The 25,045-nt window shown below is 37.3% G+C and overlaps 3 protein-coding genes across 3 annotated transcripts; all 3 read right to left on the reverse strand.

Moving 5' to 3' along the window:
- Window positions 1–71: 71 nt before the first annotated feature.
- On the reverse strand, window positions 72–3,629 carry LOC117423541 (translation initiation factor eIF-2B subunit beta). The gene is made up of 8 exons (XM_034928048.2): window positions 3,364–3,629; window positions 2,882–3,002; window positions 2,282–2,433; window positions 1,643–1,806; window positions 1,232–1,327; window positions 886–1,023; window positions 410–476; window positions 72–272 (listed from the first exon to the last, which is right to left on the reverse strand). The coding sequence occupies exons 1-8, from the start codon at window positions 3,533–3,535 to the stop codon at window positions 115–117; spliced, it is 1,068 nt and encodes a 355-aa protein (XP_034783939.1). The 5' UTR covers window positions 3,536–3,629; the 3' UTR covers window positions 72–114.
- Window positions 3,630–5,940: 2,311 nt separating this feature from the next.
- Window positions 5,941–13,535, reverse strand: LOC117408722 (transmembrane emp24 domain-containing protein 10-like). The gene is made up of 5 exons (XM_058987867.1): window positions 13,311–13,535; window positions 10,710–10,830; window positions 10,000–10,073; window positions 7,955–8,081; window positions 5,941–7,220 (listed from the first exon to the last, which is right to left on the reverse strand). The coding sequence occupies exons 1-5, from the start codon at window positions 13,485–13,487 to the stop codon at window positions 7,099–7,101; spliced, it is 621 nt and encodes a 206-aa protein (XP_058843850.1). The 5' UTR covers window positions 13,488–13,535; the 3' UTR covers window positions 5,941–7,098.
- A 5,779-nt stretch (window positions 13,536–19,314) lies between these two features.
- LOC117409032 (protein c-Fos-like) lies at window positions 19,315–22,538 on the reverse strand. The gene is made up of 4 exons (XM_058987868.1): window positions 22,228–22,538; window positions 21,232–21,474; window positions 20,815–20,922; window positions 19,315–20,700 (listed from the first exon to the last, which is right to left on the reverse strand). The coding sequence occupies exons 1-4, from the start codon at window positions 22,363–22,365 to the stop codon at window positions 20,035–20,037; spliced, it is 1,155 nt and encodes a 384-aa protein (XP_058843851.1). The 5' UTR covers window positions 22,366–22,538; the 3' UTR covers window positions 19,315–20,034.
- Window positions 22,539–25,045: the final 2,507 nt, after the last annotated feature.

Genomic DNA, 25,045 nt, shown 5'->3' on the forward strand with positions numbered 1-25,045 from the left:
TTTAAGGTAGTGCCTAAACTTACTTGAAAATGTAATGTATTCAATAATTAATTTCAGTCATTAGGAAAGTGTATATTTTATTGTCTTTTTATTTATTTATGACTGTTTCAGAAATTACAGTTCGTGATCTTCTGGGTGGTAAAGTTCACTCATCAGTCTATAAATATAGGAAGGAGCATTTCCCCCGATATTAGAAATAAATAATGTTATAAGTTCTGGAGGAACGTAATCGAAAACTGGACTATGCACGTTCACTTTTGAGAGTATCTCACCTAAAAGAAAAAAAGAAAATATTAGTATTCTAATTATACATCCAGGGATGCCCCATATACTTGTTTCCTCAGACATTAAAGAATCTTTACTATATTGAGCCTTGTTATTTTATGGGTTTAACATCAGTAACATTTACCTTCTGTGAAAGACAAGATCTCCTGCGGGGAAACAAACTTATGGAATGTGTCCTCTTCATTCGGAAACTGAAAAAAAGAAATGGACAGCATTTAGGAGTTTAATAAACTGTTCCAAACAATGCAGGGATAATATTCTGAGATATATTTGTATATTAATAGTTAGAAATCCCCCAAATCCAAACAGCTCTCAACGGTAAGGGTCTCTAAGAGAGGTTTGGGATTTTTCTATGAAGATGATGTATTGAATTGATTGGAGCAGTGTACCTGGACTTACATTTTATCATGTAGGAAACTTTTTGTTTCGTTTTTTTAATCAAAATATCCCTGTTATGGAAGCAACTCGAAGCTGTCCTTTCTTATCTGCTTTTCTGCTTGTTAGCAACTGGGTTCTTCGGGTCTAAAATGTCCCTGCTATATTTAGCTATAAACGAACTTGTACATCAAATGGTGTGGCATATTTATAAAGTAAACCAACCTGTGGTGATAGTTTGAACATGGGAGCACAGACAATAAGTGGAGTAGAGTGATGTTTGGCTGCAAGAGCAAGAGTGTGGGTACCATTCACTGCCCTTAATCCACCATTTGCAAGGACTGTCTGAGTGCCAATAATTACCTGAAAATAAAAAAAATTTAAATGTTTAACAGGACAAGATTACAATTAAAACACACAGAATTCTTACATACTCGTATAAAATGTTATATGAAAATGTAAATTGTATACAATCATGATCAATTATTTCAAATAACTAAAACAAGAAATGTTGACGTCATGAAAATGAACAACTAAAAAAAAAAAATCCTAAATAAAGAGATGTGTTTACCTTGTTGACTCGGGACATTACTGCAAATATTGCAGCATCTGTAATGACTGTAGTTTCAATGCCAGCTTTAGCTAATCTGGCTGCCATTTCATGGCCCTAGGGGAAAGAAAAAGATTTAAATTCAAATCAAGAAATATATTTCTTCTGTAGGAATTATTATTGTGATTATTATTAATAAACCCACCTCCCAACTAATACAAGTAGATACATCTACCCCATCTTTAACATCTGTATAATGTATTTATTAATTATGTGGCTGGGGGGGGGAAATATGGATTTAATGTTCTTGCACAGATATCATTTTTCTAAGATGCATTTGTACAGAACAACAACAAAAAAGAGTGTCAGAAATGTACAGTATGTGTTTGAAAGTTTATTTTGTTTAAACATCACTCCAGCAGTAGAACTTACTTGACAGAATGGTGCACACTCTGCCACTATAACATGGAATTTCCTCTTTCGAGCTGCAACCTCCAGGAACTCCTCCACCGTACGGGAACGGCCGATGGTCATGATGACTTCATTGGAGTGAATGTGCTCCAGTGCCTGCATTGCAATATTATCCGTAGTTCCGTCTAGTGAACAAAAAGGGTTTGGAGTGAGCAGCCACAAATGATTCTAAGCAGAACCACAATCTCAATTAAAGTTAAAAAGTAAATATGCTCCGTTTTGATCATATTACATCTACATGGTCAAACAACACCTAGCATTACTGTTTAGTACCGTGAACTTGGTTTTCATTAATAAAGTACATAAACAAATGCATAAAGCACTAAGGAGACTCCCCTGGATGGTGACCCATAGGGAGTACTTTTATTCAGGCTGCTTCTTGTATAAGAATGAACGTCCTGAGGAGATCTGTTCCACACAGAAGACAACATACTTCTGAAACACTGCAAAACCCAGAACACTATCAGTGTGAAGCCTGAATGAACTGGGCACTAAGTGAGTGAACAGCTGTGCCTGCCTTTTAATGTTGTTTCTTTGAAAATCTAGATGACGGTAGCTGCAAGAATACTAATTATTAATTAGCCGTGGCTATAACCATACCCAGTTCTGTTAAGAGCTCATTGATGGCTTCAATGACATTGGCTCTGAGCGGTGGGAAGGCCTGTCTGAAGTTATCCTCACTCTGTCCTCCAGATGTCAGCAGCTTATGCAAGGATTCCTGCTGATCAGCCTCTTCGCTGTTGCCACCAGATCTACAACACAGAAACGTGAACAGATCGGAGGCTGTGTGGTCCAGTAGTTAAAGAAAATGGCTTGTAACCAGGAGGTCCCCGGTACAAATCCCGGCTCACTCACTGTGTGACTCTGAGTAAGTCACTTAACCTCTTTGTGCTCCGTCTTTTGGATGAGACGTTGTTGTAAGTGACTCTGCAGCTGATGCATAGTTCACACACCCTAGTCTCTGTAAGTCGCCTTGGATAAAGGCGTCTGCTAAATAAACAAATAATAATAATAACCGCAGTTAAACATTTCATATAAAAGACCATACATAATACGCATTACTAAGCTGTACAAATACTGTTCCTTTACGGGGTTTGTTCCATCATCAGGTTGCAGGCGTTTGAATACACAAAAAAGCAGCAGTCGGAAATTATTAATAATATTCCATGACTTCAGCCTGTCCCTTCATCCCCGTCTCACCTGACATACTCCTCTCTGATGATTTTCAACACTCTCCGCACCATGTTACCCACGGTGGTTTCCGAAGGCTGCGCCGCTGTCATCCTCCTACCTTCTTTACGTATGATATCCATTAAATCTCCTAATTAAATAATCAGAGTTTAAAACGGTACCTCTTGTTAAGAAACACAACCATATTTCTTTACAACTAGTACTATTGGCTTTCTAAAGCGGTCGATGCCTCACATCACCATCGTTATTTAGATCAGGGATGATACAACTTGTTTGACACTACCAAACATTGTATTTCTTTATCAATTCCTAAACCATTTACTACATTTTACTGAATAGTGATTTTGATGGTAAAACAGGTTACGCTGTTTAACTTATGATGTAAACATTTAGTATACTGGTTTAAAATAATTTATACAGATAAGGCCTCATATCCTCGTTTTACAGTCTACACTGCACCCGACCTATGTGTTTCTCCATACGGTTCCTACCTGCACTGTTCCAGCGTGCTTGCGCAGTTATTTTGCGAAGCAAGAAAGCTGTATCTCGGGCAGTTTCCCCTGATCCACGCGGAGGCCCAGCCCCGCTGCCTCCGCGTTTGAGTTCCGAGAGGAAGGCTTCCATCCACTCGGAAAGCTCCATCTCCTTGTCCGCTCCCGGCATCTTTTGCAGCTGGTGGGACTGTATACGACGATGGCGTCTCACACACTACAATGGGAACAAAATCATGCTCGGAACCAAAGCAGCAGACGCAAACACGACAACCTTAAACAGATGGACACATTTCCGGATTAAGTGCTGACACAAATATATTCTTTGGTAGACATGTGAAGTATAAAAACATCCCGATTAGCTTTTAGGGCGATATGTAACTTGTCAAAATGTAATGGGCTTAGTATTTTGTTACTATATATCTCTCTGTTTTGTATGTATTGTTTTTATTTTTCAGAATGATTGAACACTGTCTGAAAGATTACACCGTGTAAAATTTTTTTTTTTTTTTGGTTCCTGGGTAGTAAGTGTTATTTCCTAATTGCTTTATGCCTCAAAAGTATAGAAAATGTCTATTATTCCCCACAAACTTTGCTTTTGTGACCAGGAGTGATATTTTGAAATTTACCTATTTCCAATGAGAAAACGGGCGAATTTGTGTCTTTTTGTTCACATAAAGTCAGAAAAAACCAACATATGAATCCAAATTAACATGTATTTATACTAAAGTAATACAAAAATGACTACAAAAGATTTAGAAGTGAGTAGTTTTTCGAGATTTACGATTATACTGTAAATCACTTTCACGAATCAGCCCCCAAATGTAGTCTCCCATCATGTTCTCGTTATACTGTCCTTGGTAGCGGCGTTCAAAGTCCAGTATATACTGGTGGAAGCGCTCGCCTTGCTCCTCCGAGTACGCTCCCATGTTCTCATTGAATTTATCAAGATGAGCATCAAGGATATGGACTTTGAGGGACATCCTACAGCCCATTGTGCTGTAGTTCTTCACCAGTCTCAACCAGCTCCACATAGTTTTCGGCCTTGTGATTGCCCAGGAAGCCCCGAACCACTGCGACAAAGCTGTTCCAAGCTGCTTTCTCCTTACTAGTGAGCTTCTTGGGGAATTCATTGCACTCCAGGATCTTCTTTATCTGTGGTCCGACGAAGACACCGGCTTTGACCTTTGCCTCAGACAGCTTAGGGAAGAAGTCTTGAAGGTACTTGAAGGCTGCCGACTCCTTATCTAGAGCTCTGACAAATTGTTTCATAAGGCCCAATTTGATGTGCAGTGGTGGCATCAGCACCTTCCGGGAGTCCCAGCCGTACTCATCATACTTCAAGGCGTCCAGCAAGGTCTTGATGCTGTTGTAATCCTCTTTGAGGTGCACCGAGTGAGCCAGGGGAAGAGACGGGTACTTGTTACCATTATGGAGCAACACGGCTTTGAGGCTCCTGGATGAGCTGTCAATGAAGGACAGTATAACAAGAACATGATGGGAGACTACATTTGGGGGCTGATTCGTGAAAGTGATTTACAGTATAATCGTAAATCTCGAAAAACTACTCACTTCTAAATCTTTTGTAGTCATTTTTGTATTACTTTAGTATAAATACATGTTAATTTGGATTCATATGTTGGTTTTTTCTTTATGTGAACGAAGAGACACAAATTTGCCCGTTTTCTCATTGGAAATAGGTAAATTTCAAAATGTCACTCCTGGTCACAAAAGCAAAGTTTGTGGGGAATAATAGCCATTTTCTATACTTTTGAGGCATAAGCAATTAGGAAATAACACTTACTACCCAGGAACAAAAATTGTGTTACATAGTGTTATCATTAATATGACCAGATGTTAAAATGTGACACTCCAATGTGTAATGCTTACTGGTCACCACCTTTAATGGAATCCTAGAATACAGTTGTGAATCAACTTTAAAAAAGTATTCTGTCAAAGCACGTAGTCTGTATCTTTGATATGACCAGAGGTTAAAACAATGGCACTGAAACAGCTAATTTGACAACACTACTAATGGATCTTAAGAAAATCAAAAAATACAGCTGTATACCAAACGTGAAAGAATAAATCAAGATTTACTCTCCATACAGCAGAAACTTTGACATTGTGGTGGCAGTAGCTTTGTAAAATAACTGTCTCAAAAGGGTTCGTTTTTGTTGTGCAGTACTAAGCAAATTGACCAAGCTGTGGTCCAAGTACAAAGCCAGTATCTCAGTGTTAGGTCTTCATTATCTGGAACAGCTATTTCCCCAAATGATAGACATGACAAGTATAACAGACAACCTTAAAATAAGGTGTGCTTTCTTTAACCAAGTATGGTATTCATGCCGTTTGATGTAGCATGTGCTTCATTGAATGAAAGTGCAGGCAGGATGTACTGAACTGCTTCATTAACTCTAACCACTTTAAGAAATGGGGGTTCAGATGCTAACTTCAGCTCCAGACAGTGTGCTATGCTAGGATTCAAAGAAGGAATATAGTTGACACCATTTTTGGAATGAGATGGGAACATACATTACTTTATATATTTTTTTAAAAAAAATCAATTTGTAAACATTTACCTTTTTTATTTTTTATTTAAAACAGCAGAAACAAATTTAAATTTCAGGTAATTACAGTTAATCACTGTTGTAGCCACAGGACCACTCGTCACAACTGCAGGAAAATTAATTTGATTAAAAAACAAACACACAATTAGACCCATTATACCACAAAAAAAAAATTATGACCTTCTGAAAACTGAACACCACAACTCTGTAAATTTAAACATTTATATGCATATCACTACCCATCAGCTGCATTAAAAGAAAAGAAAAAAGGGGGGGGGGGCTGTAGTTTTTCATTTGCACAATTGTTGGCCGCCACTCCAAACACAACCACAAGATGACCTTTATTGAACTACCTGACATTGAATATTTTTATGTACAGTCCTACTTGAACATATTAAAAAAAAAAAAAAAAAAAAAATCAAGGAAAACATGCTTTATAATAGTATTATGAAGCTCATCTACTCTAGATCAGTGTATTACAATTAGTCCAGAGGCTGACATTTGTAACTACAGTGTTGATGAGCCAAAGTTATTTTGGACCTCATGAATACAGGTTAACTCTTGGGCTAAACGTATATTTTTACCTGCATATGGATGTCCCTAGCATGATTATTTTTTATTTTAAAAAAAGGGGGAAAAAAGCAGAAAGAAACATAAGCATCTATTTAGGCAGAAAAAGACTTTGCATGAAGTAATAATTACATAAATGAAAACTATGACAATCCATTTGGCATGTTGACTAATCTTTTATTAATGGTTAAAAAAAATGTTCTGCGTCATAAATCTGTCAACAGGCAATGCATTTGTCAAGTTAAAACATTTCAGTGACTTTGGACAGAAAGGAAACTTAAATATTCTGATCACTCACTAAACTAGGAGAATTTTTTTTTAAACTTGGAAATTCCTAGAACCAAAATTATTTACAAAGCCATTTGCGTGTTATAAACGATGCTACCTTGAGAAATTGGTAGACAAGGTAATGAATAAAAAGAACGTTTCAGTGGTAAATTGAATCCTTGTCCGAATGACCACATTATACATGTGCTGTTCTAGACTCCCTTGAATTAACTTCCCCAACTACAATATATTAAATTCACCAGCTGATCACTTGTTGGTGGCTAGCTAAGCCACGTGTTTGACTTTTCTCCAGCTGAAATCCAAACATTTACTCGATGAGTTTCTTTGCCTTGAAGAAGCGACGCAAATAGAAGACCTGCCACGTAGCCAGTCCGATCAGACAGCACATGGAGAAGATACTGAAATACAGCACACGGGTGTTTGTGGACTCTGGAAAAAACAAAATAAGTCAAGTTCCAAATCACCATGTCCTGATTGATAATGTGAATCACAACAAGTATTACATTTGGGTTGCTCAAGGCTTTGTGTCTTGGCTTATTTTTGGTGGAAAGCCCTTGGAACTAGCTTTAAAACAAATAATGTTACTTGTCTAGGGCAAGTTAATCCTCCAATTGAAGACAACCTAAATCATAGGTCTTCAAAATTGACATTTCAGATGTGTTCTCACAATGCAGAGGGGCCATAAGTTCCACCGTTTTTCTTTTGCATGCACACGACACTCAGGAAACCCTTGAGTCATCACGTGCTTTTTTATTTATATCAACCACAAACATGAGAAAACAGCTCCCCAGAATGTGATCCACTCGAGCTGGAATAACCCATTTACTGCATAACATAACAGTTCAGTTTTTGATGCATGGCACCAGTGGTTTGCAAATGTGTTGGGGCCTCTTTTGCAAAAGATCAACATTTAACATTTGGCAAATTGACTGAACCCATACTGTTAATGACATACCAGGGAATCTGTGTACAAAAGTAACATAATCTGCTTTAATATTACTGACTGGATACCTCATTCTTTATGGTTTCAAAGTCTGTAATGTATGTCAGGGGAATGTTAACTAAATTTAGGAGAGAGAAAGTCCCCAGAATAAAACCTCCCCAAGCAGCATTCAACCCCATCTGATGAAAAGCACCGTCTAACCACAACTGATGTTCCATACCGTTTGTATCCCTCATCTCCTCTTCACGCTTCTTCATGTAGGCAAAGTCATTGACGATGGATTCGGAGAGATCTTCTAGCCGCCGCAACTCAACCTCCAGGGGCTTCAGCTTCTCCACCTTAGCAATCTGCGAGATGCAAAAGGTATCTTAATCAAAACCCATGAACACAAACTGTCAACTGTTAGACAGGGGCCTTTGTCATTAAACTACCATGCTATCTTTCTTCAAGTCCTCAAAAAAGAAATAGCTCAACATGCAAAGCAGTCTCCTTCCACTAGATGTCAGTATCGGAACGTAGGTGTAAATGAAAACTGGACACGTTGCAGCTGTTCACCGACACACTTAACATTTGTCTGGTATGCAGACGGCAACCTCCCACACACACACACAGGAGGGATCAGACAAAGATTTCCAACCCTGCCACCAATTTAGCACAGTGTGTTAAAGATTACTTGGGCAAGTCCCAACCGAGGACAACAGCAAAAGAAAGAGGTCCCCTCTCCAGCTACACAAGGTCCGTTTTAAAAACACCGTCTTCAACAGCCAAATTCCTACTGTGAGTAAACGCCCCAAGGCCTCCTTAGCCACACTCGGGAGCTGGGATTTCCCGACTGGTATCTTGAAGCACACTTCAGACCAGACCACAGACAATGCCTTAAACCTGTCTTATGATACGAGTAATCTTACCTTCTGTACATTGTGTCTTGCTGTGAATATTTTTTTTCTGGACAGCTTACATGATTTCCAGCTTGTAAGAAGGACATTTAGAACAAAGCTAATTTAAAACTAAAGTGTTGTCCTAATATTATAATCTGGCTCAAACTTATGAAACCCAAATATTTAAGGATTTTCATTTGGAAACAGGACCAGACCTACCTTTTTAACCCTGCAGAATCAATAGTGCTTGTTTTGCAATATTGTAACACTGATTTTACCCAAAACAGGGGTCTAATCAACTTTGCATTGCAGCATTGCTTTCAGACCACAAAGAAAACAAAAACTGTAATAGAATGCAAGCACAGCTACTACCGAAAACATGGTATAACTGTGGAAACGTAACACCCTATAAAACTTAATTACCCACTTTCCTCATGCAGTCTGTTATTTTAAGATTATACTAGATTTGATATAGGAAACTACTACACATTCAATCGCAGTTGCAAAAAAATGCCAAGATACAAATTCAAAACCAAAGTCTCATATTGAAGTCTCCAGCATAATTTTGGAAAAAGTTAGCAGGCGACAGGAAACCATGAAGTTACCATAAGGATTGGACATTCTCCAAATGAGTTAAATACTAAATCCCCTTAAGTTTATTAAGAAATCTTCTTTAAAACACAGACAGCTTCTGTAACTTAACAGATGGGAGGTAGAAACCTACGCCTCCCTTTGAACTGTACTATTGCTTTCAAAGGTATAGGTGAGAGGTGCAACCTTTAGGTAACTCTGGGGGAGACTTGTAATTACCATCAGCTAAAATGCCATTCTGCTGCAGTGTTCCTCCATTTAGTTCTGCTTGTTAATACATTAATACAGATTGCATTTTCTAATTCTATCCAGGGGGACCACCTTTAACATGCAAAGATGACCAATACAGAAAAGAGTATAGAAGTGCTTCAAGTTTGTCTAATAAAACACCAACTATTTGTCTGCTACGGATGTCTAAAGCCAGTAAAAAATACAAGCCAGGCCTCAGTGAATAGATCAAAAGCAAACTCATTTAGACAGCAGTGTGGAGTAGTGGTTAGGGCTCTGGACTCTTGACCGGAGGGTCGTGGGTTCAATCCCAGGTTGGGGACACTGCTGCTGTACCCTTGAGCAAGGTACTTTACCTAGATTGCTCCAGTAAAAAACCCAACTGTATAAATGGGCAAAAGTATGTAAAATATAATGCGATATGTGAAAATGTATAATGTGATATCTTGCAACAATTGTAAGTCGCCCTGGATAAGGGCGTCTCCTAAGAAATAAATAATAATAAATAGAGACACAGGCAGTTCTCATAGCCTCTGGGTTCAGTGCTGGCCCCTTTCACTCTACTTACCTCCTCATAATTCTTAGCCTCCACTCCATGCTTCATGTCTAAAATGACCAGCTGGTCTGGAACTCGGCCTGTTCCTGGAAGCAGAATGAAAAGATTTATTGTGAGGGAGCCAAACATTCCGGGAAATCACCAGCAGCCCGCCCCCAAGCCTCCCGAATCCACATTCGACGCCGCCCACTCTCATAATCCCACCCTCCAGACACCCTTGTCTATAAGCGCTGTTCCAATGCGTAATTAATCTACAGAAAAAAAGACAGACTCTAGCCCCCAAAGTAGCTATGAGAAGGATCTGTGCAAAACACACAAGTTTTTCACTAAAAATAAATAAATAAAATAATATTTCAGGAGAACGGAACACCAAGCCAATTTCTAATTTGTATTATTTAGTCATTTATCCAAAGCGTGAGGAAATTGGGTGGATAAATGCAAACAAAATGTATGACTGACAAATACTGAACATAGACTTCTGTTGGGATCACATTTTGATGCAGTGGAAATCTAACACTCATTGTAACTGAAGTTGCCATGTAACTCAAGAATGTCCAAGTGAAGTTGAATCAGCACAATTTCATAAGACAATTGGAAAGGCGTGACAGTAGAACAACTGCTTCATCACCAAAGAATATTGAACAACCAGGAAGGTCAAGTCATGGTCAACACTTAACAAGACAATCATAAACATGAAATCACAACAGGAACAATGAACGTACCCATAGGGAATTTACTCTCAAAACAAACTTCAAACATGTCATAGTCCTCAGTGGTGAAGGCAAACTTCCCTTTCGAGGAATCTTCTTTCGAATACAGGAGGTGGCCAGAAGAGTCGGTGATCTGAAAAAGAGAATCCCTGATAAAGCAACAGTTTTCATATGTACACATAATAGGCAGACAGTACACAGTGTAACACGGTGCTAAGCAGGTTTTAATGCGAATGAAAGCTTGTTGCACTACAGCAAAACCCACCCCTGAGGAATGTTTAACTGGACTTTTGAAGAAGTGCACAGAAGGATCCTACGGTAGAATGTAGTAAACTGACCAATGAACTATATTGTGCTGTAAACTCAAAATAACTGTGGGTCTGCCACTTAAAAGGGCAGAGGAGTTTATTTAGTAATCATTTTGGATCCCTGTGTTATGGACTTTGCTACATAGCCACACCTATTAGGCGAGACTTGGAAAGACTAATTACCCCTTTTCCTGATAAGTTGAACAATACCTGTTGCTTATCAGCAATCAGCAATGTCAGGCATAGCAGTTTCATCAATTCCTGGTTTTACTATGAATTGATTAAAAGACACCGGGACTTGTTCGAATTCAAATCTACTATGCAATGGGAATCGTATTCACATGTCTGAACGTGTAACACAGCAAAATATCTCCAACTTCATTACGGGCAAGATCACCAAGACTTTTACTTGACAATCTATACAATTGCATAAAGAGTGTAATAATTCGTATGTATAGCTGCCTTTTTATTGAGTGGGTTTTAACATCGAAATATACAAAGTGATAATGTCAGTTGGCCATTTCCCAATCCTACTGTTGAAAGAAAAATATTATGATTTGAAGATTCCGGGTTGTTAGTAGTTAGTTAATATAGTTCAAGCGTTCATTTTAGAATTTCCCCTAAACATTAAATCATTGTCAGATTGCTGTCAAATACAGTGGTCAGCTGTACTGTTTATGCAGTAGGGTGTGTTCAGTGTATAATAAGGCTTGTATTTTCCATATGCAAATTAATGTTGTAGTAACAGCACTCTAAAAGGAGTCTAACTGGTTTTTGTAATGGATCAAAAAAGCACTCATGTCATACATGTAAACTTCTATGGTTTATATGTTGAGAGCTTAACATCCCCATTAAGGATGATATCCATTTGTCTCTGTGAAAATACTGCAGTATTGGACAAACAAGGTCCTTGCCTTGCTACCCACAATGTTGGTTTAAATCTTCAAATTCCAGGGATGAAGGAGATCACTGCTGGTCTTTACAACAAGGTTTGGCTCCATTTCAGTTTCGACAAACTGCAACATACTCCGACATCCATATTAAGACTGATTCTAATGTACATCTCTGCAATTCAATTTTATTATTGATAAGGAATGCACCCAAGCATTAATACAAACTGGTTTTGACTGCCTACTCAACACATAGTGTATTTAACAGCAGTTTGCTAAGGTTGCTTTCATACACTGACCTTGCTATTGTATTATTTAATTCTACAATCCCAATGTTGCGCTACAGCTTCCATTAATATAGCCAATGTTTGCCTACATTATAAAGTGAATGCATACTGTAAATTACTAATACTATTCTCACTATGGATTGAAATGTTAACTATTTTGCATTGAATCTTTCTTTAAGCCAACAATAAAATAGTACCTACCAAGAATGAATTACATTAAATTTAAAAAAGCAATACAGTGAAATAGTTGGTATCTGAATAAAAAAATAACTTTAAAAGCACTGATATTTCTGCTGCAATGCTGAAATGTTAAATGTTGATCTTTTGCTCTAAATATAGAGTCACAGATCAACAATAAACTAAATCCAATGCCCAGAGGGATAATGAGTACTTTAAGATTACCACAATACAGTAAAGTGTATTCTTGTGAAGCAGAATTCATTTGAATACTCAGTTTTAATTGGAAGCGCAAGCAAAGGCATAAACACAGTAGCACGTCAGTCAACATATCTGGTTCTCTGGTTCATTTGGGATAACAATCATATGTGAGCATATTTTATACACAAAATAAATCTAGACGACGTGCTTGAGTGAAAAATATGGCTGTGCATAAATAAAACTAGGCTACAAAACATCTAATTGACCCCAATTAAAATGAAAAGCCATAAAAAAACAACAGCATAGCTACACATATGGGAAAAATTTAGAATGACGTGTACGTTAACACAGTTGACTTGTGAGTCAAACAAATGACAACAACACATTCAAATACCGTCATCAGTTACACGTTTGTGATCAAATGCATTGTTAAGCTAGTGTTTTGTGAAACTATATATCATACACATTATTATCGTGTACTTCTGTTATAAAATAGCATCTACCAGTCAGGAAAAAGGTGGCACAGCCTCAGAACTCCCAGGCCCATTGCCGCCTTGGCGTTTCCTTTTTACATGTTACTACTTTTGTGTTGTGTTCATAAGTTAACTTTAACGCTGCTTACCCTGGTGATGTTTTTTTAATTACACATCAGTACTTGCCTAACATTTTTTTTATACCTTTTCGAAATACCTACTCCCTAGGCCTCGATCCTCGATGTTTCCTAAACTAAGGTCCCCTGGCACAACTCACCTTCAAATTTGTTTTGGTGTTGGGCTGCTCGCTGACTTCATACTCCCCCGTCACCAGCACATCTTTGTGGATCTCTTCCCGCAAGCATTTTCGAGAATTCACGGGCAGGTAGAAAGAAATTGAAAAAACCGACCCAAAGAGGGCCGGGAGAAAGAGCAGCGCACACAACCGGGACATGGCTACTGAAAGCCGGATACAACAGCGAGGGACGAGTTAATGCAGCGTAATGTTACATCAAATCGTATCTTTTGAAAGGTCTAAAGAAAGGAAACAGCGTCTCTTCAGACAGGGAGGCTAAATGACACTCTTGAACCTCAGATCAATTTGCAGTAAGTGGCATATGGCATTTATTTAAAAACATTATTTGTTTTTCATTTATTAAAACTACGTATTTTAGATGTTAAAAAAATTAATAATTACAGCAAGATTATTGTAGATTCCACATTTTGTGTAAGTAATGGCACTGTTCCATAATGTTAAGCAAATTATTATAATATTTTTTTTCAAGGCAGGACAATTTCTTTTGGTTTGTCCTCATCCACTGCTTCACCACTCCATCCATGACCGTGGTTATTGTAAATGTAGTTTCAACGCATTTAATAAGCATAACCAATCACAAGCCAGAAATCACAGGTCTGTATGACTGGATTCTGTGAATGTTGAGGTAAAGAATGTATATAGGAGGTTACGTAACAAATCAATACAGATTTTAAAAAAAAAAATGCATGACATACAAATGAACAGATCATGACCAACTACTGTATCACAAGAAATGTATGTGCAAGGTTTAATGGAACCAGTTCCTAGCCTCAGTTATTCCAGCCAACCACAAGCCTATGCAGGTATCTGAAGATATATTAAATATAGACCAACAAGCTTTCTCATCCAAACAGTTGCCAGAAACCTATTTCAAAGAACCAGTTTCTGTGATGTTACCTTATTAATAAGGGAGTTCTTCTTTATAAATGTGTAGGGAGTGTTTTATTACAACAAAAAAGGCTAGTGATAAAAAAAAAGGCATACCACCCTACTGTGACAAATTAAGGGATTACCCTGATACTGCAGCCTCAGCTAGCTATCTTGTTGCCAGGGAGACAGACTGCCAAAGGGTAGAAGACAAATGTATGAAAGGCATTTCAAGTAGCCTGATTAACCTTTTGGATACCAGGACTGCAATCCCTGACACATATAACAGGATATTCACTGTCTTATGCGTGTCCCTAATGGAAAATACCTTTGCTCACAGGTGATTAAAACAACATATCTTAAACACAGTCTGGGATGCACTTGATTCCTGATTCTTGAGCAATATCCTCACCTGAAGTCTAGCATGCTAGACTTTGTTAGGTAAAGGCTGTCTGCTTCCTCTCCAGGGTCTCTCCACAGACGTAGATTGACGTCACCGTTCAAATTTTGCTGCTGTTTGATGCTGATGCTAAAAAAAGCTACAGGCACCTGCTATTTCTGACGCCATTCAATCTCTCTAGGGCTGGCAAGCAGTATTAATAGAAAGTGTTTTTTCATGCTGCATGGTTTCACAGCAAGGGGCCATTGTGAATTGCAGAACAGCAGTGTGTGTGTGTGTGTGTGTGTCAATGCAATTACACTGTACAGTTATATAAAAAATAGATTCCGTTGTAAAGGTTTGGTCTGCTATAGTACACAATTGATGCTTGTTAGTACAATTTCTGCTCATTCACCTTACAGGGAGTGTCACTGATAACCGATACAATTCTTTTTTTTTTTTTTTTTTTGCTATACTGTATGTGTGTATAAAGGGAAAATATTTTCTTCCAGTCTAGACTACAGACAAAATCAGTTTCTTATTTGATCTGTGGTACATATTTGCAGACTTTGATGACTTTTAACTTGTGCGTGCCATGCTTGGATGAATTGCAGTCATAAATACTGATAAGAGTGTGCTTCACTAGCTGGTCATTGGGTATCAGTGGTGGGGAGGGTCTTCCATTATTGCATCACCCATTTAGTGAACAGGTGCTTGCCACCCCACCCTGTTCAACGCACATAGAATTACACATTTCCTGTGTTAATGCACATCTTGCACAGTTTAAACAGTGGCTCTGCTTTTAATTCGAGCGAAAACTATTGCATGAGCAAACACTGGAAGGCTATTGTGTCATCAGTGAGGAAAGGCAGGGAGAGCAGAGCGATCCTGTTTTTGCAAGTGCTGACTACCTCCGTGCTAACGTCATAAGAAGTGACGTTCAGAGAACTGTTTCTAATAGGTCTTTTGAACAATTTGATAATGTGAAAAAGGTGGGCTTTCACATGGATAAAATGAATGTCTAAAACATCTGTAGATTCACTGTTGAGCCCTGAGTCCTGATCACTGCGATGACTCCAAAACCCATTTAAAATGGGCTATTCTTGGCATTTGGGGAAGTGAAAATGCATGTTTGTCATATCAACGATCAGAATCAGTACCCTTTGTACTTTTATAACTGTTCCCCCTTTTACTGTGCTCTTTTTGTTCTTGGTTGGCAGTTTAGCAGTAGGGTCAGGATTGGGTTACAATGAGTTGGTTTTATATGATTACAATATAAATAGTCCACAGATATTCTAATGCTTTACAGTTTCCTTTATTTTATTTATAAGGTAGTTATTATGTTCCGCTTTAGTGCCTAAAAGAGGTTAGGTTTGCAGAACACAGTGACAACCATACTTAACTGAAGAGAAAGGGGAGGGTTGTGGGTAAATACATCCAGGTGTAGTGTTCTTTTTGCAAACAATGTAACAATTTCAGAGGATACAGGAGTACACTGTTCTCATCAAAAAATATCATGGGTACAAAGAGCATGTTTATAGAATCCTTCCCATATGATGAAACGACAAGCTGTGTTGCCCTTTCAAAATAACAGCGATATGATAAGGTGTTACTGCATTAGTATCATATTCCTATCAGCTTTAAACAAGTAATGCTCTGAAACCAAAGACAGACGCCTGTGTCACGAAGCCTGTTTAATTGTTCAGCCTTTCTGGCTTAGAACCAGCTGAAACCTGTTTCACAACATGGGCTGCCTACGGTGTTTAGAGTTTTGCTTTTTTCACTGCCTGCCTTTGGATTATTTTCCAACTTAAACATCAGCGTCATGTTTTACACCTTTTTTAAATGTTCGTCTATGTATTTGTTTTAGACTCATTACAGACTTTAAAATAGTAATATATGGGATCCGTAAACAAACTCTATGTTTCCTGATGCAATGTGGGCATTGTGCAGAACACAGTATCATTATTAAATGAATGTGTAATTTTGAATTCACTATAACACAGACAAAACAGTTATTTTGCTCTGTCAACTCTTCCATATTTCTTTCAGCAGTGAGATTGTTAATAGCACCATTATAAAGAGCGAAGCTTCTATGCCAATGTCATGTTTTATTTCATGCCTTTACATTTTGGTGATATTTGCAATTGTTAATATTAAATACTGTGTTTTAACCCTACATTTGCTGAATTCAGAACCCCCAGTCTGCTAAGTAGCATTGAAAATATAATCTGTTGATCCATACAGATCTTCCATGGTGAAGATAGTCCCCTATATTTGATATGACCACACCTGTACAGGATGTGTCTTTAAGGTGGGAAATTAGTCACAATGACCATGTTTGACCCCTGGTGGTAGATTTCTACACATAATGTCTGTTTATAAATTACTATAAAACAAAAGACCGATGTTTTCAACCAATTTCACCTAATTTGAATTGTCTCCATTTAAATGTTTTTTTAACATAATGAGTAGGCTTCACATACCCTGATCAGCCCTAATCTTGGCCCACCCAACCTAAGGTAACATTAGGTAGTTTAAGACAAGAGCTAATCAGTCTATGCCAAACAAGGGTGTCACATTTATTTAATCTGCCCTGTATATTTTATATATAAAAATATCTTAATGTTATTCTTTATGTAATATGAATTAGAAATAGCGTAATCTAAGTTAAGAACAACATTTGAAGCTTCCGAAACATATATAATAAAAGTTTCTGAAAATATCCAATCTAGTTCATTAGTATTCATCTGGTGTTTGTGTTTAAGGTGCACAACAAACAGTTTTTTTTCTATAAGTTCCATAAATATCTATGATGACGATCTTAGGTTTGTGTGAGATGACCAAAGCTGTGGTTTGGCACATACCCTGTTTGTGAAATCAAGCAAGCAGCCAAAAGCACTGGCTTACATAAGCAGACCCAGACTGGAGGAACCCTTTAATATGCTATTTTTATATCAAATGTACTAATATTCCAAGGTGTTTATTTAATGACTAAACAAAACCATGGAAGAACTATCAACCCCTGCAACCTTAAATACTATTTTTAAGATAAACTCAATGCAATGCAAAAGAGAAAAATAAATCAACATAAAACAAAACCCAGCTAAAAAACAAAATAAAACAAAAAAAACATGGTCATTTTTCCAGTTGGAGTGCACTGCTTGACAAAACATGTATCTTTAAAGTATTAAAACAAAACAAAAAATTAAACATGGAAAGTGAAATCCCATAGTGAAAGACTCAATGCTTGCTGTTGTTCAAACCATTATATGAAGATAACAAGATTCATTCAAGTATACTTCTGGCGTTTTTGACGTCTTGAGGTTCAAATTGTTCAAATCCAATCATGTGTTATAAGTGGGGATGCAGTGCTGCTGTCCTGTGCATTTATCAGCACAAATGTTTATGAATATGGAAAAGTGAATTAAAAGGCAATCAAACCTTTGACGTTTCTGTTTGGCAAATACTTTTAGTGGCAACTCTACCACTACCTAGACTAGCAAAGATAACATAAATCAAGACATGAATCTAATTTCACGCTGCTCAATACAAATGATTAAACACAACAGTTATTTAATTTAAAAATAAAATATGATTCCTCTGGGGAATATTTAATACTCTCGTCCATGATTTCACCACCTTTGCTCTCTTCTTGCTTCATCAAAAACGTATTATTGGGTACTACTGCACCTTTTAAGCACACGGCCCCTGGCACAGCTAGGGTTACCATAAGAGTGAAGGACAATTTCAGCGTTTTTAACTCACACCCCAATGCATTCTGGTAAGTGTAGTCCTGCTTCTCCTAAAGAAAAGAAACAAGGGAAAGGTACACGAGACAGGTAAACGTACCAGAATGCATTGTGATGTGGGGTTGAAAATCTTTAAATGACTCCCAGTGACAGTTTGGGACGTGTGATAATGAACCCTAGGGACAACAAAGCAATTTACACCGATGCCGGTCCCTTTATTTTAAAAATCGTTTTAAGAAAACAGAAACGCATGTTCTGATATCTATGATGAATACATATGCAAATGTATCAAATGTTATATAAACTTGAATTTGTAATGTGATCGTTTCTCCTTGTAAGAGCCACAGATTAAACGGCATGCATTTCTTAAGTGTATTTTGACCCGTTCGCTGATTCGGACCTACATTAGCTAACACCTTCATTACGTGGACTTTTCCATTCAATTCACTTCATCGCTAGTTTTCCTGTCGTCTCCAGCAAAGCCACGCGTCTCCTTCAGGCAGAGCTCTCGTTCTTACATAGCAACTGCCGAAAACAACTATTTATCGCCATAGAAACGGCGCACATTTCCAGCCTAACGTCACAAACACCGTACTGTGCGCATTGACGTTTTAGGTTCCAGAAATTTCCACTTCGAGCTGCAGTCAAAAAACATCTCCATATATGGACACGGAAATGAAACGTCACAACGCTAGCGCCGCAAACGTATACGTTTCTCAAAAAAAAAAAAAAGGTGCCACGCATTGACGTTATTGTTGTGACGTTCATGAGAACCATGGAAACGGAACAGTAACTAGTGTATTGGTAGCCGCGGGGTCTTAAGAACAGTTGGATATTATCAGAAATTCGTCTTGAGTGTTGCAAACTTACATTTATTTTTGGGTCTCCCTCTTTGTACTGTATGTAATTACAGGTTAATCACTAAACATGTCAACTATTAAATCCATAGCAAACACCGGAAACACCATGCCTCTCTTTGTATGTATTTATTCACCATATCATAGCAATGCTGATTTATGTGTTTTTTTTTTAAATAGACCAGCATTTTAAAACTTCCAAGGTACAAAAATAAAATTAAAAATATAAATATCATTTTCATAAATAAATTAAACCACAATAAAAACGTTTTCACAGAAAACTTCTTTTCATACTTAGATTCAGACCATGTTTGACAAGGAATACAGTATTCATAAATACTATAATAAACATACAGTGTACAATACATATATTTCTACCTAGTGGATAACAGAATTCTAAACGTAAGTTTTTTTTTCATATATATTTTTTATTTTACCACTCTCTAGTGGCATTAATATATTGTTCTTTAAGTTAGCTGCACAAATAATATAACTTTGAAATATCTAGCACCAATAAATTGAATAGAACTTATAGTAAATGTTTTAGTTCAAGTAACATGGTTCAACATGCTCTATAAAACAGCACTCACAGAAATTTTGCAGTATTTATTATAATGAAACCACATGCATTTTGCTACATATTTGGAAGAGGTGAATACTGTTTAATATATATATATATATATATATATATATATATATATATATATATATATATATATATATATATAATCACTTTAGATATTTCCATGCCATAGTCCAAAGATCTGTACATCCTGGATTGTAATAAACATTGTGATCTGGAAGTTCAGTATTTAACTCTTTCAAGTCCCTTACAAGGTTAGCAGTGTTGGAGAGCTCAGAGAGTCCGAGGACTGGCCATTGCTGCTACTGCCTTTCCTGTGTGCCTCCACACAATTAGGGGTGGATTCAGCTTCTGGGTAGGTGAACATAAAGGAAGACGTGTATGTGGGGCAGGATGGGGTGCAGGTCACAACTGGGGTGCACAGAGGCTCCAGGTCAGATGCTACAGATGTGTAGAGGGGTTCCCAGTCTGCTGCGTAGAAGGAATTGGATAACTCCATCTCTGGAACAGATCTAGCCGTTTCCATGGGGGTCTCTTTCAATGACGCAAACAGATCAAACGGTTCTTCTTTTAAGATCAAGGAACTGTCTAAATCTGACATCTTCACTGTGGAAGTGGAAGCTGTTGAAACAGAGCTGGTGCAAAAGCTGGATGCTTTGGAAGAGGTAGCCACATGTTCATTGGAGGTGAAGGACTCTGAAATGGTGTTTTGGATCTGAGAACTGGGAGCACTGCAGATACTACTCAGCTGTAGAGAAACGCTAGACTCAGAGAAGAAGGTGTCCAAATCTTCTGGGATCTTGCAGGCAGGTTTGTGGGCTGCCAGAATGAACTCCAGTTTTTCTTTTTCTTTCATGAGGTTGGCAATTTCGGTCTGCAAAGCTGACTTATCATCCTCCAAGCTATCAGTTTCCTGTTGACAAAGGGAGAGGTCATGAGTGAGCTGCTATTGCAACAAACATGTTAACAAATGCACTGCATGTATATTTCTTGTATTAAAAGGGATCCAGGAATAATGAATACTTACAGCTTGCAGGGTATCGGTGAGTTCCCTCCTCCTGTTGCGGCATTTTGCTGCTGCCATTTTGTTCCTCTCCCTACGGACCATCCTTTTTTCCTCTTCCTCAGGGGAAAGCTATACAAATACAAAGAGATAAAGAGTTTAGTGGAATTCTATTTGGGTTTTCCCAGCATCACTATACCAATCATCATTTTCCCTTTATGGGGATTGAATGCAGGTCTCTCACTCTCTGTCTCTGCAGTGATGCTATTAATAGAAAGCTGTTGCAGGCTCTTCATGACTTGAATTTTAAATAGGAGGTAGTCATGCTTCATTATAATGCTTTTTATGTTCTCTATGTTATTGGAATTTTTTTGGAAATAAATATTTACTTCCTGGATATTATTGCATTACATTCTGACTACTGGAAGAAAAAAAATGTACCTGTTCAATTTTCCCTTTTCTGCCAGTGCTGTGTCCCCTGCTTCCTGAAGATCTGACAGTCCCTGCTCTGGAGTAATGGCTGCTTGAACCTGGAACTCCGTAAGGATGTGCTCTGTTGTGTGATGGGGCCACTGAGGAGGTGAGGGTGGTAGGCTGGACCATCCACTGCAGATCTGGGCTAGTGGAGATCGCGGTGACAGTTGGGATGAATGAAGCACTTGAAACAGACATGTCAGAGAAGTCCTATGAAAAGCAAAAAAGAAAGATTGTTTTAAAATGACCGTCTTAGCACTTTGAAACATATTTCATGAACTGTTCTTTTACATCAATTTGTTGTGTTGCCAGGTATTTAGTAATAGATAGTCAAGCATTATGTATATGTGATATTCTCCCCCTGTGCTATTATTACTGTATTCGATTTATAAATAACAGTATGATGTCAGCATGACGCCAGACTGTTCCAAATGAAAACCACTTTCTCTCTGAAGCGCTGCACACAGCCCTGCAGCCAACTCTCTCTGATCTTACTCAGTGAAGCGGTACAGAAAGGCTGTCTACTCTAGATTAATCAAACTACTACCAGATTCACAGAAACTATCCATTAGGTAAAATGTATTTTTTTTTACATGATCCACAATATCTAAATAAATAAATAAATAAGAATAACAACACCAACTTTGAATTTGTAGATGTACGATACGATATTATTAAACACTTAAAAACATAATCACTTTGTATGCCTCATGCAAAAAAAAAAAAAAAAAAATGACACAAATGCTATACCGGTATCGTTCCTGTAAACAACAATGACTTCAGATTTGCAGAACTAAACTTGAATCTATAATAAGTCTCAACTTAAATGCCTTATGCAGTACAACACAAAATACGAGTATTATTATTATTATTATTAATAATAATAATAATAATAATAATAATAATAATAATAATAATAATAATAATAATAATAATAATAATAATAATAAGTGCATGTCTCACCTGCATTTTATTTGCAGGAGATCCTATGCTGGAATATGAATCAGCAGGTGAATAATACGGAAGGTTTTCACCGGCTGGAGAGGCGCTGCTGCAGCGGGATGAAGAATCATATTCTGCGCCGAAGCCCTGGTACATCATGGCAGCTGGAACCCGAAAGAAGACTCGCTTCAAAACTGAAGGAAAATCGAAGACTGAAAAATTCAGCTGTCAAAGTTCTTCTCGTAATGCTTTTGCTCTTTGTAGTCACTCCAGCGCTGTGTTATTTATTTATTTCTCTCTGCTCTATTCTCTTTGGTAGCTCTCGCTCTTGTGTCGGCTTTGACAGTGCAACACCCTTTTTATACTGTCGTTCTGTCAGAAATTTATGAATGAACATTATACGTCAAAAAATAGGGGTAGGGGCAACTTGAAAAGTTAGGAAAATTTTAAAGGAGAAGAAAACTCGAACAAACTATTAGCAGATCTATTACATAGTAATATTTCATATTTTAATAATATAGGTATTTGTACAGTAACACATTGAATATATATTTTAAATAAGTATATATTTTTTGTGGACCCCTCCAAGAATGGAACATTCTAGAAAGGGAAACCCGACAATGACGTAAATGTCCTAATATGGATTCATCCTGTGAAGGGCTTCCAAGGCTGTAATATCACACACAAAAAATAAGGAGGAGTAACACTAGAAAGAAGGAGGTGCTAGATCAGCAACAGTTAGCAGATTCATGGTGTATTTTTTTAACTATGATTTATTTTTAAATGCTGTTTATGAAACCAATGCAGTTTGATATTGGTAAAGCCATCTAGGCTGTTGGCTACATTTCATAAATATCAGACTTGAATTTAGTATTTAAATAAATCGTTGGGAAGCACAGGAGTAGACTGGCAAATATATACAACACAGGAATAATAAATTAAAATAAATCTGTAAATAAAAATAATTGCTTACCGATATTACTATATGATATTCTAATAGCTGATTAACAGAACAGCTCTGCTTGTGGCACATACTTGAACATAATCATAGATTTAAAAAAAAAAGTATCTGTTGTGCTTTTACGACAATGTGTCTGTATATATAAAATTAGAAATCGATAACATTACAAAACAAAACATCTCATAGAATTAAGATTAAACAAAGTGTAACTACACTGTAGCAACGTGCCTAAGAAATGCACCGACAGTAAGCATTGCTTTCCTAATAAGACAGTGGGCGTGGAAGAAACATGATTCCTTGTTCTGTACCTATTGGTGTGTCCCTGATCGCTCCAGGGGCTATGTGAACGTGAATGCATGTGTGTTTCTTGCCACCGATACAGGATCTCCCCATAGGGAACACCACACATACCTTCAGAAATGGAAGGCTTTAGGCTCGTTTAAAAGTGTTTAAATATCCTACACTCCTACCTTTACACTGGTCCTTGTTGAACCCAGGTGGTGAAATAAATAGGTTTTACCCTATGAATTTGCATCATATTATTAACTGGTTATTATCTCGTGGATCGTTGGGCATGTTTAAAGACATCTTTATTATTTTTGGATAACAATATACTTTCTGGAATTTATAAAACAGAGTAGCTATTGCTGAAAAAAAAAAGTAAATACAGACGACATAACACTATTTTGGAACATTTAGTTTTAGTGAGATTGGTTTATCATTTAATACCTAATAATTTTGTATTACTCAAGTTAGTTTCCTTAATCAGTGTATTTTTTTTTCATTTATTTTGTTGACACGATAAATATTGCAGTTTCAGCATTCCCCATATGCCATGTTTGTTTTGAGTTTAAGTTTGTATTGCTTTTCGAAAACAGTAAGTTGTCATAGAAACGCCCCACCCCTTTCCTGTCGATTACGTTACAGTAACTGTGGAGACGGGGATAGTAAACAGGCAAGCACTAGCCTACTTTTACTTTTCTTTTTAAAGTATCTATTGTGTTGACAACGTATAATGTAAGACAAACATTACACACATTAACGAAGGATTATATTTCACATACAACTTTAATTCACTCCTGCGGGTAAATAAAAAGCGTTAACTCAATTGAATGCGGTGTCTGTACGTGTATAAATAGTACATATGTTGAGTGATTGGTTTCTCGATTTAGTTCCGGGAAAACAACATCACAAACGAACTGCAATAATAGGCGATCATAAACAGCTGGGGGTGCTACCTATTAAAATGACATGCTACTGTACTGATGGAAACACGTCTATACATTTACGTACCGTATTCTACAGGCAGAAGGCTACTTTCCTTGCGGAATGATATGAATAAAACATATATATTTAATTTAAAACATAATCGTGTTGTTTATTTGTCCGTTTTGTAAGATCAATAACACACTCCGCAGCCAAGGCTGTCCCGGTTTTTAACACTGATGGTATAGATATGGGTTATACGTATGGGTATGGGCTGTGGGTTTAGATTTATACACTCATGAATGTTAAAGATATATTTGACAATATGATTGCATGTATGTTATATTTAAATATATATATATGATTTAAATATAACATTCCTTAAGATGAGGCGCTTATTTATATCTCTGCTGTTTTATATTTATTAAAGAGCTGTTGATCTTGTTTTGACATCGTAACGATGGATCCAAATCAACTGCAGTGTATTGTATAATTGGATTGAACTGAATCGCCGTTGTGTGTCCTTTGTAATAAATAATAAAAGATCACACTCCCAGGGCTCCTTGTTGAAGCTTTCCCGTTAAGTCCAGCCCACCTGAACAGGATATGCCAAATATGGGTAATTGCGTCACAGTACCGCCCTCCTTATGGCAGGCGAGTAACACGTGGTGT

The sequence above is a fragment of the Acipenser ruthenus genome, chromosome 15 (genome assembly GCF_902713425.1).
Source record: "Acipenser ruthenus chromosome 15, fAciRut3.2 maternal haplotype, whole genome shotgun sequence".
NCBI classification, from domain to species: domain Eukaryota; kingdom Metazoa; phylum Chordata; class Actinopteri; order Acipenseriformes; family Acipenseridae; genus Acipenser; species Acipenser ruthenus.